This window comes from Pan paniscus, chromosome 4 (assembly GCF_029289425.2).
Source record: "Pan paniscus chromosome 4, NHGRI_mPanPan1-v2.0_pri, whole genome shotgun sequence".
In the NCBI taxonomy this organism is placed as follows: domain Eukaryota; kingdom Metazoa; phylum Chordata; class Mammalia; order Primates; family Hominidae; genus Pan; species Pan paniscus.
The window spans coordinates 148,683,375-148,697,462 of NC_073253.2; the positions used below are offsets into that span (position 1 = coordinate 148,683,375).

Here is a 14,088-nt window from a genome sequence, read left to right on the forward strand (position 1 = left end):
GCTATTAGAGCCTAAGAGTTAAGAGCTGGGGCCTGATGGTGGCATTTACTGTGTTTAAATGCCCAATCTCTTTCATTAGCAGTGAAAACTTGGGGTGAGTTTTTAGACTTCTGTTTCTTCATCTATAAAATGGGCATGAGGCTACCTACACAGGTATTGTACAAATAAATGATGCAGGTGCATTTCTTAGCATGGTACCTGGCACATTCAAAACAGTGAATAAACATTAGCCTTAAAAATTATTTTAGCTAATTAATTAATATATGTGAAAGTGCATAGGAAATCACAAAGCATTTGACCTCCAAGTTGTTCCTATTTTGGGGCTTCATTGTACATGGTCAGATATTTTTTACAAATCCCAGTCCTTGTAGCTGTCACTCAAGTCCACATGATATACAGTCCTGGTGAGGGCAGTGAATAGTCTGTGGATAAAATGGCCTATTCATATGGCAAAGCAAAATGGAGTCCAAAGTCTATTATTTCTTTCTTACTAAAGACAAAGTTGACTTTCCTTTTCCTGGATCATCTCCTGTTGGACAGGAGTCCTGGCCAGGGCAGTAAGTCAACTGGTAATGGCCAAAGCACTCAAGTTTGTAGGTTGTACTGTACATCTTAGTCGGTCTGTGTCTTTATGACTTAATCCCAGAAGTCTTATCTTTTTCATCTGTAAAACAGGGCTCATGGCCACTTTACAGGGTTGGAGTGAAGATAGATGGATAAAAATCTGTAAAGTTCCTTCAAAAACTGTATTCTGTGGCTGCTAGTGGCTGCTGCTTTGCATTTAACACTACTCTCCTGAACACAGCTGATCTCTCTACAGGTTATTTCAGCAGAAGCCCTGGTCCAGGAGAGTCTATGAAGTTCCAGCTTACACCAGACATGACCAGCATCCAGAAAGACCTGAAAGAAGCTTGAATCCTCTCACTAGAATCCCTGCAAAATGACTCATGTAATTGCTCTGTGTAAGTATCCTTAGTCTTTATTGTACACCCACATGATCCTGATGCTATAGACTCCTGTGGAATGCAGGGAAAGAGAGAAGGGGGCCCATTTTAAATGCCTAGGATTGAAAAGAGACCACCGTTTCACTTGTAAAGGTAGACAGGGACTGTCAAATACCTGGTCAAAATACCTGCCAGTCACTCCAGATCCTCCCTTGTTTGTCTATCTGTCATTTCTTCCATTAGGAGAGAGAACGCTTTTTTTTTTTCCTTTAAATTTCCTAGGAGGGATTTCTAGGGTCTTTCCCTCAGGAATTAGTTGTAGGAATAATTGGGCCAGTGGAGTGCAGGAGATATATCCAGCGCAGCCCATGCACTCCTAGAAAAAGTGACCTAGATCAAGCAGCTGGTGGATTGAGGACTATTGTAGGGACCCCCTGCCACCTACTGACTTACAGCTGAACCCACATTCCCAGCAGCTTCAGCCTGGGGGCTGCGGGAGCGGGCAGACCGAGCTCAGAAAGGCGGGGGAGGGTAAAGAGGACTGTGGGGTTGCCCCTTTCAGCACCAAGTGCCACGTGTCACACCCCCCCCCCCACCTTTCTGCACACACAGAAAGGAGGATAAGGTGAGGACGGGAGGAAGGGGGAACAGGTAGGGAGGTCGGCTGTGGAACTCCAAGCTAGCTCGGTGGGTATTAGCATAGAGCTTGCTGCCTGTGTGAGTGTGAGGGGGAGAGCGAGAGAGAGCAAGGGAGGGAGAGAGAGGCAGGCTGCGAGGGGAGAGGAGAGGGAGTGGGGGAGCCAGCGCTCCAGCTAGCATGAGGACGGGCTTCTTTTCCCGTGCTCAGTTAATCTGGCTGTCAGTTGGTGTTAACGCTGCAGTTTAAGTGCTCGGATTCCAAGGGAAACAGACAAACCTCACGGAAGGAAGGAAGCAAGCAAGCAAGGAAGGAACTGCAGGAGGGAAAGAACAGGCAGAACAGCGAGAAGAATAAAGGGAAAGGGGGGGAAACACCAAATCTATGATTGGACCTGGGCTTCTTTTTCGCCAATGCAAAAAGGAATATGCAGCACATTTTTGCCTTCTTCTGCACCGGTTTCCTAGGCGCGGTAGTAGGTGCCAATTTCCCCAACAATATCCAGATCGGTGAGTGAGGGGGCAGCCTGGGGAGGGACTTTCTGGGTCTGGCCAGGGATTTTTTTGGGGATAGGGGTTGTGTACCCCCTCCCCGGTACTGACTGTTTTGCTTGGCTCCCTAAAGCTGTGCTGCGGTAACAGAAGGGAGACTTGGGCTTACAGCCAGAGGAGGGGGCTTCTCCTGATCGGATGAGGGGCAGAGGGGAAGTGTTCGCACACACACACACATACCCCACTCGCACTCCAGGCAAGAGCATGTGAAATGGAGGAACCATCGCTTTGGAGGAAAAAAAAATCAGGCTGGAAAGGGTGGTGGGTGTTTAAGGAGTTAACTCTATTGCTTGGTAGATGGTGCTTGATTCCATTTTTAATGTAAGTATGTATGGTGTGTGTGTTTTCACGTGTGTGATTATATATTACATATGCACATATATATGTAATTGAAGGAGGCGGTGCTTTCTCTGCTGGGGGACAGAAAAGAGACCCTCTAGAAGAAGGAGTGAGGGGTGCTGGGTATATTGCAGCCACAGAAATAATGCCAGAAGGCCCCCACTCCAAGGCGGGTAGGCTCCCTCTCCTGTTCTGGACTCCTCCAGCTGCCTTCTCTTTGCTGTCTGCCATGCTGCGCTGGTGGTCTCCACTCCCCCGATCCTGGAACTTCCTAGCCTGCCTTTTCTCCGTTCCTTCCTTGCCCCCTCCTCTTAGATTTCCTATCCACAGAGGTCTACCTTTTACACACACAAACACATACACGTACACATGCTCCTTTCTCCTCCTGTTGGCTCTCCGTTATCCTTGTTACTGGGCTCCATCCTCTCAACTTGGAGGCAGGTTTCAACATGCTGCATGCTTTTTTTGTTCCCCATTTCCCCTTAGTTGTTGCACTTCTCAAAGGCCCCGCCACCCTCCCTGTATTTCTGAGGGGACTGACAGATATTGCTACTCCTGATAATCATGAGGGAAAGCAAAACAAACAGAAGCAATAACACCAATCACAAAGCATGTCCACAAGGGCTTGGGGCTTCCATGTGACCAGCATATCAGTGTCGTTTGTGTCCCAGAATGAAGCAAGCTGCTGTGTTTGGAAGCATCTTCGTTGGTTTGGTTTCTAGTCTCTCTCCCCTGGTAGGGAGATAGCTCCACTAGGGAAAGTTCGCATTGCTGGGAGTTTGTGCTCTTTTGTGAGTGTGTGTTTGAGGGGGGATGTGGTGCAATTGATATTTTGTCGGGCATACATGTGCTGCAGTACCCATCTCTTTCGGCCTCTCCAGCTAGCTGGCGGCTTGGAGTGGCCATGGAGTAACTTGCTTTGTTTCCTGACACCTGTTAAGCTACATCCTGAAGTGTGTACGTATCTGTGTGTTAGTGCCTAACACGCAAAACTTCCTGCCTTCAGGGGAGACACTTCCCTTGTAGCCCAGCCCGTAGCCTTCTACTCCTCAACCTCCCACCCTTTCTCTTTCATTCATTGCAGAGGAGGAGAAAGGGGACAGGGAAGTGTTTGGGGTGTGGTCATCTGGGGGGAAGGGGGAGCATCATAATCAAGAATTTTTTTTTTGTTTTCATTCTTTAAAATGGGAGCACTTGTACATGTGGAAATCACTGGCTCTTACATGTGGCATTGTTTACATTTGTGCTTATATACTACCTATCCTTTGTGGATTGGAAGTGTTTGTCTAGTATATTTGTGTATATAGTAAATGGTATAAATGCATGAGGATGTTTTGTGTATGTGCTATGTTTTCTCATGTATCTCTGCATATTTTTAACATTATATTTAGCCCTAACTTTGTTGTTCAACTGATAAAGCCATTGCTACTGTTTTCAAAAAAAAAAAAAAAAAAGAGATTGAAGCATTAAATTGTAGAACAAAATGCTGAAAATATCACTGCCATCAGGTAGTACTTGATTCTATTTGTGTGATCTGTAACAAAGGCTTGCAATCCATTTATTGGTTCTTAAAAACAGACACATACCCACTCTACAAGAAGTTAGAAGTGCATTATGTTTGGACTGTGATTACTGTCAGATTTGAGATAAACTTCTATGTAAACATCATTATAGTTCAGTCTCTAGAAATGGCTGATTTTAATTCAGAGAAATGTAATTGATTTACATGTTGACAGTAAATACAAAGGTAAGCCATGGACTCTTGTTTTTCGGAACAGGCACCCCATCAGGCACCTTTACTATACCTTTTACTAGAATAGAATGTTTGTATCCTCTTGAGATGCCTAAGATCCCACATCTTTGAAGCACAAGTTTCCACCATGCAAACACACAATGGCAATCCCTTATGTAACAAGTCATTCCTAGGTAACTGGGATCATGAGTGGTGAAAGAGTAAGCAAAACATTGTTTGCAGAAAAACAAGAGTTTTTAGAGAAAATGAATAATAAACCTTAGGGGCAATAGAATAGTTAAATTGCATGCAGGTCTTGCTAGGCCAAAGACTAAAAATTGTCCATGCAAACAGTTATAATAGTGGAGAAGCCCACAGGGTCCCAGAGCTAGATTTCAATCACCCTGCCGCACTGATTAGTACCTACTTCCCGTAAGGCTCTCTGGTGAGAGATGAGGCTGATATAAGAAAAATTAGACATGACGAGAGGGTGAGGGGGCTTATGTGTATGTTTATATAAGAGAATAGCAGCTCCTAGGTGGTTTGCACAAGGGATGAAGAAGAGAAATGGCACAAGTCTCCTGTTTTCTCTGACTTTAGCTGAGTTGAGGGGTACACAATCAAATGTTTGAGCAAAGTAATAAATATTAGAGGCCCTTGTCACAAAAAAGCTCATCTGTAGGAGTTTAAGTTTCAGTGTCCAGTTAAGCCTATTTGAACTCTCATCTCTACCACTCAAGGCTACAGCTAGTGAGTTTGGCATGGGGAGAAGAAAAGGACTCATCTGGGGTGAGTCGTGAGGAACTAAAACCTGTCTCTAGCCCATATACCATGTTGCATTTTCTTTTCTCATAGGGGGATTATTTCCAAACCAGCAGTCACAGGAACATGCTGCTTTTAGATTTGCTTTGTCGCAACTCACAGAGCCCCCGAAGCTGCTCCCCCAGATTGATATTGTGAACATCAGCGACAGCTTTGAGATGACCTATAGATGTAAGTAATTGCTTCTATTTCTGAGATGTCTTTCTGCGCTAGACCAATGAAAGGAGGGCCTGTGGGTAGGTGGTGGTGTTGCAAAAATGACTTCAGTTGCCATTCGTCTTTGTAAGAGAAAGCCCTCCAAGAAAAATTTCTAGAGGCTTCTGAGTGATTCCAGCAGTTGGCATTTTAGCCCCTGCAATGCTTCATGGAATGGATTTGCTTTTTCACTGTCAGCTAACTTTAAATGCCAGCACGATGGGTGCTTGGGTTGACTGCATCTTCCCTACCTTGCAGAGGTTTTCTGGCACAGCTGAGAGAGTTTTACACATACGAATCTTCTGAGAGGCATAGAATTAAGGGTCCTGAGTTTGTGAAAATGTGGTTTAAAGTGCTTAAGGCATTTCCTATCTACATGTTAAATGGACAGAATGTAGCTTGATAAGAAATAATAGTTGAGAAGTTGTACACATCTGGTTCTTCGTTTTCAGAAGTGACCAATAATTATTAAAACTTGGTGCCTCGGTCATTTTAAAAATAGCTTGAGGAAATTGGTTGTTTAAGACACAGTTTGTAGGATGGTCATTGAGCATCAAACAGAACAAAGGTGGCCTCAAGAAGAAGGGATAGATAAATCTCTGACATCTGAATTGAATGCATTGTAAAATGTGGGCAACAAACACCATTCTGAGTTTTCCTAGCAACTAGGAATGAAAAGGAAGCCTGTGCTCACATGATTGGCATTTTATGACAGATGAAAGCATAAAAATTAATCAGGAAACATATTTTCCCTTCAGGGATTAAGCTCAAGTAAAAATTTATGGCAGGGAAATGTGAGCTGAATTCACAAGAACAATTTGAGACCCCAAACTGGATTGAATTGGCACGATAGTCTTGGTGTGTCACTATTGACTTGGTGACTTCTGCTGAGCTGTCTCTGGTGGAAGTCATGGACCATATTTCCTGTGTGTCTTTCTCATAGTCCCACTGGTGAGTTCTCAATGATTCGAATAGGCTATGCTTTGAAGTCTCAAAATGAGAAGTCAGAATTCTTTCTATCCCTAAGACCACTCCTAAAATAATGTTGTTACAAATTCCAAGAACTATAATTATAGCAGATTTCATTTATTGAGAACTTACTGTGCATCAGAACTATGATAAATACTTTATAGTCATTTATAGTCACATTCATTACCATGTATTAAGCACTGACTACAGCCCATGTAATGCACTAATTGCTTTTCATGTGTTAGCTCATTTAATCCTCACAGGAGTTTTGCAGAGTACTAGACATTATCTTCCTTTTAGAGATGAGAAAACTGAGGCTACAACAGGTTATATAACTTGCCCAAGGTTACTCAGGAAGCAAATGGTGGTTTTGAGACCTGAAGGTCCATGTTCCTGGATACTGTGACAGATACACTGATTCTTATGGTACCCTAATCAACTAGTGGGATTACCCAAGAAATGAAAGGGAATTTTCAGGGTCTTGTAAGGCAGAGGTCTAATAAAGTACCTAAGGAGAAAAACTTACAGTGTTTCAAACTGTAGCTATGATTTGCACAGGACTGGTCCATTGAATAAATAAAATAGCAATTCTTCATTTTGGTAATGCTGAGGTTGAAAATCTTATCTACTGTGTTACTCACTACCCTTAAAAAAAGAGCTGAAGTTTTATTGCTGAATTGTAGTTCTATGAAACTATCTTTCTGGGAATCTAGAATAATACTGAGTAGCTATTTTGCTATTAGATAACCTTTCTTTACTTTTTAATGTGGCTTTGATTAGGGTCTTTGGAAGGGGCATTTGGTTGTGGGCATCAGTGTACCTATAAACGTTTAAACGCATATACATTTGCTAATTTATTTCCTGAAGCAGGGCTCCATAGCTTTTGTCATACTTTATAGCTTTTATATTACTTGCATAGAGAATCAAGAATAAATAGCTGGTGTGTGTATTCACTCACGCTGCTGAGAAATATCTACAGCAGGTTTTGGTTGAAAGAGAGGTGAACTGCTCTCCTAGTAGTGTCAAGATGTTGACTGGCACAGCAAGATAATAAAAGACAAAAATAGGAGAAAAGGTTCTAAGGCAAAAGGTGGTGCTTCTGTCTTGTTATCTCAGCAACCTAAGACTTGATCTCTAATAGGGTTAATGACTGTTTATTAGGGAGACAGAAATATGATACATACAATGTTGTTCATTTTGGTCAACAGGCCTGGAGTGGATGAATCTGAGTTCTTGAACTTGATGCTGCCATCCATGAACTAGTGTACAGGTTTCCATGAATTCCTGTCTTGTTCGTTCAGTTAATTCTTTAAGTGTTTCTTCAAAGCTATAAACTGAAATAGATATTGGAAATACAGAGACGATAAAATGCCCTTGCTCTCAGGTAGCTTACAGTCTAGTGGGAAACATTGTTATGGGGATTATCTGAGAAGCAATAATCTTATTTTGTGCTTAGACTTTGTGTTTCTTTTCTTTAGCTCCCAGATCCCAAAGGGGGTACTGGGCGAGTTAGGTGGAAATGGTGGCCTGGCTGGAGGAGCCTCTCTTAAATTTCATGTAAGGCTAGGAATACTTTAGGGCTATGTTCACTGTGGTCCATTGGTTTGGGAAAACTTTACATCTGTCCCAATTTTAATTGAGTAAAAAATGTCAGTGGGAGCAAAGCAGTTTTAGGAAGAATGTACTCATTACTGATACATGGAAAAGCAAGAAAAGCATCTTATTCAGACTAATTTTCTGTGCTGTGTTTTTTGAAATCTGAATTAGTAGTTGCCTTAAATTAACTGCCCCATCAGTCTTAGATCTAGAAAATGACCAAATTTTATTTGTTTTTTTTCATAATTTTTGCTGTCATTTGATTTTTTCCCTTTGCATTTTGCTATTCATTGTCCCTCCACCAGAGGGTGGAGAAGGGAAGGGAGAGGAAGTGTAATGGGACCTGTTCATGCTAGACATGTTAGCAGCAGGGGATTAAAAATGAGGAGAGGTGGTTATACGGTAGGGAAGGTGGGGAAGATAGAAGAGGACTATGGCTACTACTACTGGCCAAGGTGAGAGTTTGGTGCCTTCTTCATGTTCAATCTTTCTTGCTTCCCTTGTCTGCCATTATTGAAGAGTAAAGCCATTGAATCAGCAACCCAATGCCTTGGGATCTCCTTTAAGCACTCTTCCAAGCTTACAGGGGTAGGGTTTGGGGAGATTGTGCATAGAGAAGATATTTACTGATCAGCTACCTAGCTTATTTTGGTGCCTTTGTGGTAAGTGTAAATAAAGGAATAAATGAAATGCTGATTGAGATTATTACTATTAGAGGTCTGAGTAGCATAGTTGCAGCTTAATTCTTACCTTTTAATTTATTCATCTATTTATTCATTCATTCATTCAGCAAGTACATACTGAATGCCTACTTCATGCCAAACACTGGGCCAGATGCTAGGAATATAGGGGCCAGGAAAGAAGGCACAGACTCTTTCCTTGTGGAGCTAACAGTTTAGCCCAGAGGTTCACAAACTTCAGTGTACTTAAAATTCACTCAGGGAGCTTGTTTAAAGCAAGACTCATGATGAACTTTTTACTTCTTGAATCAAGATATTCAAGAGTAGGCCCTGGAGGAATTCTATAGCAATTATTATGGGGATTACACTTTAAGAATCTCTTTAATCTAAAAAGTCTTCCATCCCTTTAGTAAGCATTTTTGAGCCCTCAACCAAACCTAGGCATGACATAAAGTGCTACAAATGCAGACAACAGTAAGTTGCATTCCCCACCCTGGAGTACTTTATCCATAGTAAGACATTTTCTATCCTGTAAAGAGAAAATTAAAATGTAATGTTGTAAGTGCTATAGCAGCAATTTGTATGGAGTATTGAAGATGCCTTGAAGAGTGGAGTTTGTCTCTAGGAGGTGGTGATTGAATTGAGCCTCAAGGATAAATAGGGTTATCTATCTGCAGAAGGGGTCACCAAATATAGCCATCCACAAGCCAGTTCCAGCACAGAGACTGAGTTCTGGGCCCACACACTGTGTAAGAACCATGGAATTTCACATTAGAACTTGGACATCTTGTCTTGACTAATATTTTTAAATATTAAAATATCTGGCAACACTAGGGCCCAGGTCTATGCAGCCTCAATTTGCTGAGATGGGACAGAGTAAACCCCATCTACATGACCTCTTTCCCAATCAGCCCATTCTTCCCATTTTCTTTACCTGCTGGCTTTGGCAAGCATTGAGTTTGCAAGCCCTGATTGATAGCACTGCAATGTTGTCTGTGTTGTGTCTTTATAGGTTAGCTTCACCACCAGAATATAAACTGCTGTCAGAAAGACCATGTATATCTATAGTTTAGTGTTGAGAACACTTGGAAATGCCTCTAATACAAATGAATAAATGTCTGTAGGAGTCAGGGAATTACACAGCATAAAAATGTTCAGAGCCTCAATGACAATAGGTGAAAGGTAGCAACCCTAACTACAGTGGGATGCCCTCTGTCATGGACCTACTGGGGAAGCCCAGGGGCTTCCTAACAAGACATTAGGCACTGGCAACAGACAGATGGCCTTAGCTCTTGCCTGAACATGGCTCATCAACTTCAGAGTTGCAACACAGATTTGTTTTTCTTGACCTACACAATGCTTTTTCATATTTGGCATAAAAATCCAGATTTCTGGCATCTTTAAAAAAAAACTTAGGGCATTAAGCAACCCTGGGCCCACATTCCTGCTTAACTTCTATTTTCTAGAGCTGAGAAGTGCTGCCCTTTTTAAATACATAAACTCCCAAGTTAACCAAAGTTTCCATTACTTCCTGTTTGATTGCTAGAGTAATCAAATTATGTTGTTTGGGCAGGCCTGTAAGTAGGCGAATCTACTCATACCTGATTTATATCGTCAGCATTCATCATTTTATTATTTTGTTCTAATAATATCTGTTACTTACTCTGTCAAAAATAATAAAAGACACAAAAGATGTATAACTCCTACTCTCAAAAAAATTAGTGTGTATACAGTAATGAAGAGAATGGTGGCTGATGGTGGGATAAACAAGAATTATTTTGAAGACCTACTATGTGCCAAATACTTTGCAGATGTTGTCTTAAGTTTTATAACTATCTTGAAAGGTGATTATCCCCATTTCATCGATGATGGTACTGAGACTGAGAGAGATTGTGTTTTCTTTATATTATGCAACAAATAAAAACCTAAGCTAGTATTTAAAGCCAGTTTGGGGGGCTCCAAAACTCAATGAGCGTTCTCCTTTTAAAGATCTATGAATATGGCCAGGGGCAGTGGCTCACGCTTGTAATCCCAGCACTTTGGAAGGCCGAGGTGGGCAGTTCACGAGGTCAGGAGATCGACACCATCCTGGCTAATACAGTGAAACCCCATCTCTACTAAAAATACAAAAACTTAGCTGGGCGTGGTGGCACGCACCTGTAGTCCCAGCTACTCAGGAGGCTGAGGCAGGAGAATTGCTTGAACTCAGGAGGCAGAGGTTGCATTGAGCCGAGATCACGCCACTGCACTCCAGCCTGGCAACAGAGCGAGAATTTGTCTCAAAAAAAAAAAAAAAAAAAAAAAAAACTATGAATATATGGACAGAGAAAAGTACCATAGCAGTGAAATAGCCCAACGGTAGAAGTGTCACAGTGGAATTTGTGATTCAAGCTTAAGAGCTAAGTCTTCCAAGGCAGAAGCTATGACTGTGGATGATGAAAACTTCTTGGGGAAGGTGGAACTTTAGCAGGCATTAAAGGGTGGAGCAGATTTTGGTTGTGGAGTGGGAGGAGGGTATTTTGAGTGGGTAAAGTCACAATATTCCTCCTCGCCTCCCCTCAACCACTGCTGCATATGCTTGTTACCATGTGGTGGAGATTTGGGAGTTTGCCTCCTGCACCACACTATGTTCTCAGCTCCATGGCAGATGTCTACATTTCTCTGGTTAATGTTACAGTCTGATGTTGGCTCCTCCATCTTCACCCGTGCCCTTATATTAAGGCACACAAGTGTTGACATTTGTCTATGGTTGACTCTTGACTCTTATTATAATATTGATAATCATCAGCTTTTATGGATAGAAAAATCCTTGTAAACATTTCTTTCCCTGACTAGTTTGAAGATCCTGCTGGGATGAGTGAGCTTACTGCTCTCCTCTCAGCCACTCAGGATAAAGTGATCATATAGCACATTTGGAAAACTGGTAAGCTTCATGTATTTGTTCATTCATTCATTCATCCGAAACCCTTTTATTATCACCTTCTATGGGGATATGTACTGTCACTGCCCCACTCCATACCTTTGTAGACAGCATTAGTTGATTACAGAATTTTTTCCCACTGAATCTACACGTGGCCTCAAATTGGTGACAGCTGATGCAAGAGATGAAATCCATTTTTCATTACAAGGCATTGCACTGGAAATTGAGAAAAATAAACTGCATTAGGCATTGATTTTCCTCTTAAGGGGCTCAGGTTCTTATAAAGGAAATAGGCATAAACCAAATCTGCCTCTCTTTCTCTCTCTCTCTCTCTCTCTCTCTCTCTCTCTCTCCCTCCCTCTTACATACACACACACACACACACACACACACACATTCAGAGGAAGGAAGGAAAACCTTTAGTTGGAGGGATTTAGGTTTCATAAAACAAGGACATTTGAGTTGAATTTGGAAAGATAGGTAGGATGTAGATGGGAAAATATATATGTATATATTTGTATACACACACACACACCCCACACACACCTTCCTGTAATGGCAGGTTTGATGCAGTAAATAGCACACTGAGTTGAGATTTGAAGACATGGATTCAAATGCTGGACTACCTTCTTGAATCGTTTAGGTATAACCTTGGAGAAACATCCCCTCCCCCAAGCTTATTTATAAAATGAAGCTCATGGTCTCTGAGAGTCCTTCTGGGGCTGTATTTCTATGCTGGCAGCATATGGAAAACACCAGAGATATATGATTAATAGAAGTTCTCTACCTTTGGCTAGCGAGAGGATCCCTAAACAAGCTAAGTGTCTAAGGAAAGCTCTAGACTTCCCTTCCACCAACTTGCACATTTAGGGCGCATTCTGTATGCAAATGCTGAAGCATTATGCCTACTTTGGGGCCTCAGATGAATTCATTCAATATTTAACAAATATTTATGGAGTGCTTACTATTGTGAACAAAACTAGAAAGCAGCCCTGTGCTGATGGAGCTCACCAGCTAATAAAGGAGGCTGCCATTAGATGATCACATGAATGAGTGTATAGGTTGTAATAAACAATCTGAAAGAAAGGGCCATGATTCTATGAAAGCATATACAAAGGAACCAGCTCGTGCAGGAGGATGAATAGGTGCTTGAGCTGAGGACTGAAGGCTTTGGTGATGCAGTGATGGGAACAGGAGGAGTGTTTGAGAAGCTTCCTGGGCAGAGGCCTGGCCAGGCCTTGTAGGCTCTGTTATGGATTTTGATCTTTAGCTCAAACACTAAAGAGCCCATGGAAGGGTTTTAAGCAGAGAAGTGCCGTGTTTAGATTTCTGTTTCCTCCTCAGAAATCAGAAGCTTGATAGTACTTTGCCAAATTCACATTTGCTGAAGACGTCTGGCTTGTGTTTCAATGGCCTTGTTTCTTTACTCCCATCTCCAGTTTGGGATGGAGTCTGGCAGATGGGCAGGAGGATGGGGACAGAGGCCAGGGGAAAGGGAAGCTGATGACTTGGTTTAGGGGTGCGTTGTCATGGTATGTGGCTCTGTGTGTGCCCATGGGCATTCCTGGAGATTGGAGGCTGATCCAGTGCAGTGCCTGGAGAACTGGTGAGGCTGTGTGGAGGCAGGGATTCATTCAGAGTCCTCATTTATTTTAACAAGGAAGACATACATAGCACTGAAGCTCAGCCTCTGTTCCAATCAGACAACTCAGTGGTCTTCAAAATCACACTGCCATTTCCTTCACTTGCACTTACAAACTGCTCCTTCCATACTGCTCTGCTGAAATTCTGTCCTTCTGGTCAGCCCTAGCTCTTATTTTACCTTCTTCACTGAGCCTTTTTTCTCTTTCATATTCACATGCTCTTCTGCCCTTCAGCTGTTTTTACCATATCCCTAGCAATGGTCATGCTTATCCCCAGGTTTTACTCACCTTGTCACTTGAACACGTGTCTTACCTGCCCAACTGGACTAAGCAATGTGAGGTCAGTGACCTTGTTTACTTTAGCTTCCCATTACAGTCTCCACCACAGTATAGTGTTCAGTGGTGCTAGATGAATGAATGAATGGATGGCAGTGACAAGAATAAGCCTGAATCATTGCTGCTTAGGGTAATGCTTTTGATATTATGAGTTTTGAGAGTTCCAACAGGCTGTGCTGTAAATACCTATGGATGGTTGTTACTGTGTAGCTCCAAAGTTATGGGGGTGAAAATCAGGTGTAAGTCAAATTGAAAGCTCATTTTAGCTCCCGCTGGACTATTGTCATGAGGGGTCCTAAATAAGGTATAAGGTTCCATCTTCTAAATAAAGAATTTCTGATTCAAGCCCTGGGTTTGCCATTGATGTATGAGCCTTGTATGCATCTTACGACTTTGGTGTGTCCCAGCCTGCTGTCCAGAAAGCACAGGGGAGCCCAGGGCCATGGGAGGTCCAGGTTGAGGAGGCAGGCAAAACTGGGGCAAATGAGGCAGTTGGAGGCTAATGAAATTGATACCCTATGGTTAGGCGTGTTTCCACGTGTTCATTGTTTGGAACCTCTAGGATGAAAATAAAGTTTGAGAATAGCCTTTAGTTTGTCTACAAAAGTAATATATACATTACAGAAAGCTATAGGAACAGAGACAGCAAACACAATAAAACTTGTATAATTATAGTACTAAGGATACATTTTCCATCCTTTTTTGAACCTAACAATTTAAACAT

General features: G+C 42.1%; 1 protein-coding gene across 6 annotated transcripts in view; it reads left to right on the plus strand.

The window, feature by feature from the left end:
• Positions 1 to 1,524: 1,524 nt before the first annotated feature.
• The window catches only part of GRIA1 (glutamate ionotropic receptor AMPA type subunit 1), a 327,090-nt gene continuing 314,526 nt past the window's right edge, over positions 1,525 to 14,088 (plus strand). For 3 of the 6 annotated variants that reach the window (XM_003828976.4, XM_003828975.5, XM_014345120.4), the window contains exons 1-2: positions 1,525 to 2,090; positions 5,059 to 5,196. In XM_003828976.4, the coding sequence (XP_003829024.1) occupies positions 2,009 to 2,090; positions 5,059 to 5,196 (220 nt within the window). In that variant the 5' untranslated portion in view covers positions 1,525 to 2,008. Of the gene's footprint in view, positions 2,091 to 3,301; positions 3,429 to 5,058; positions 5,197 to 14,088 lie in introns of those variants that run through there. The other 3 variants (XM_063604272.1, XM_063604273.1, XM_057302367.1) reach the window with 2 other exon arrangements.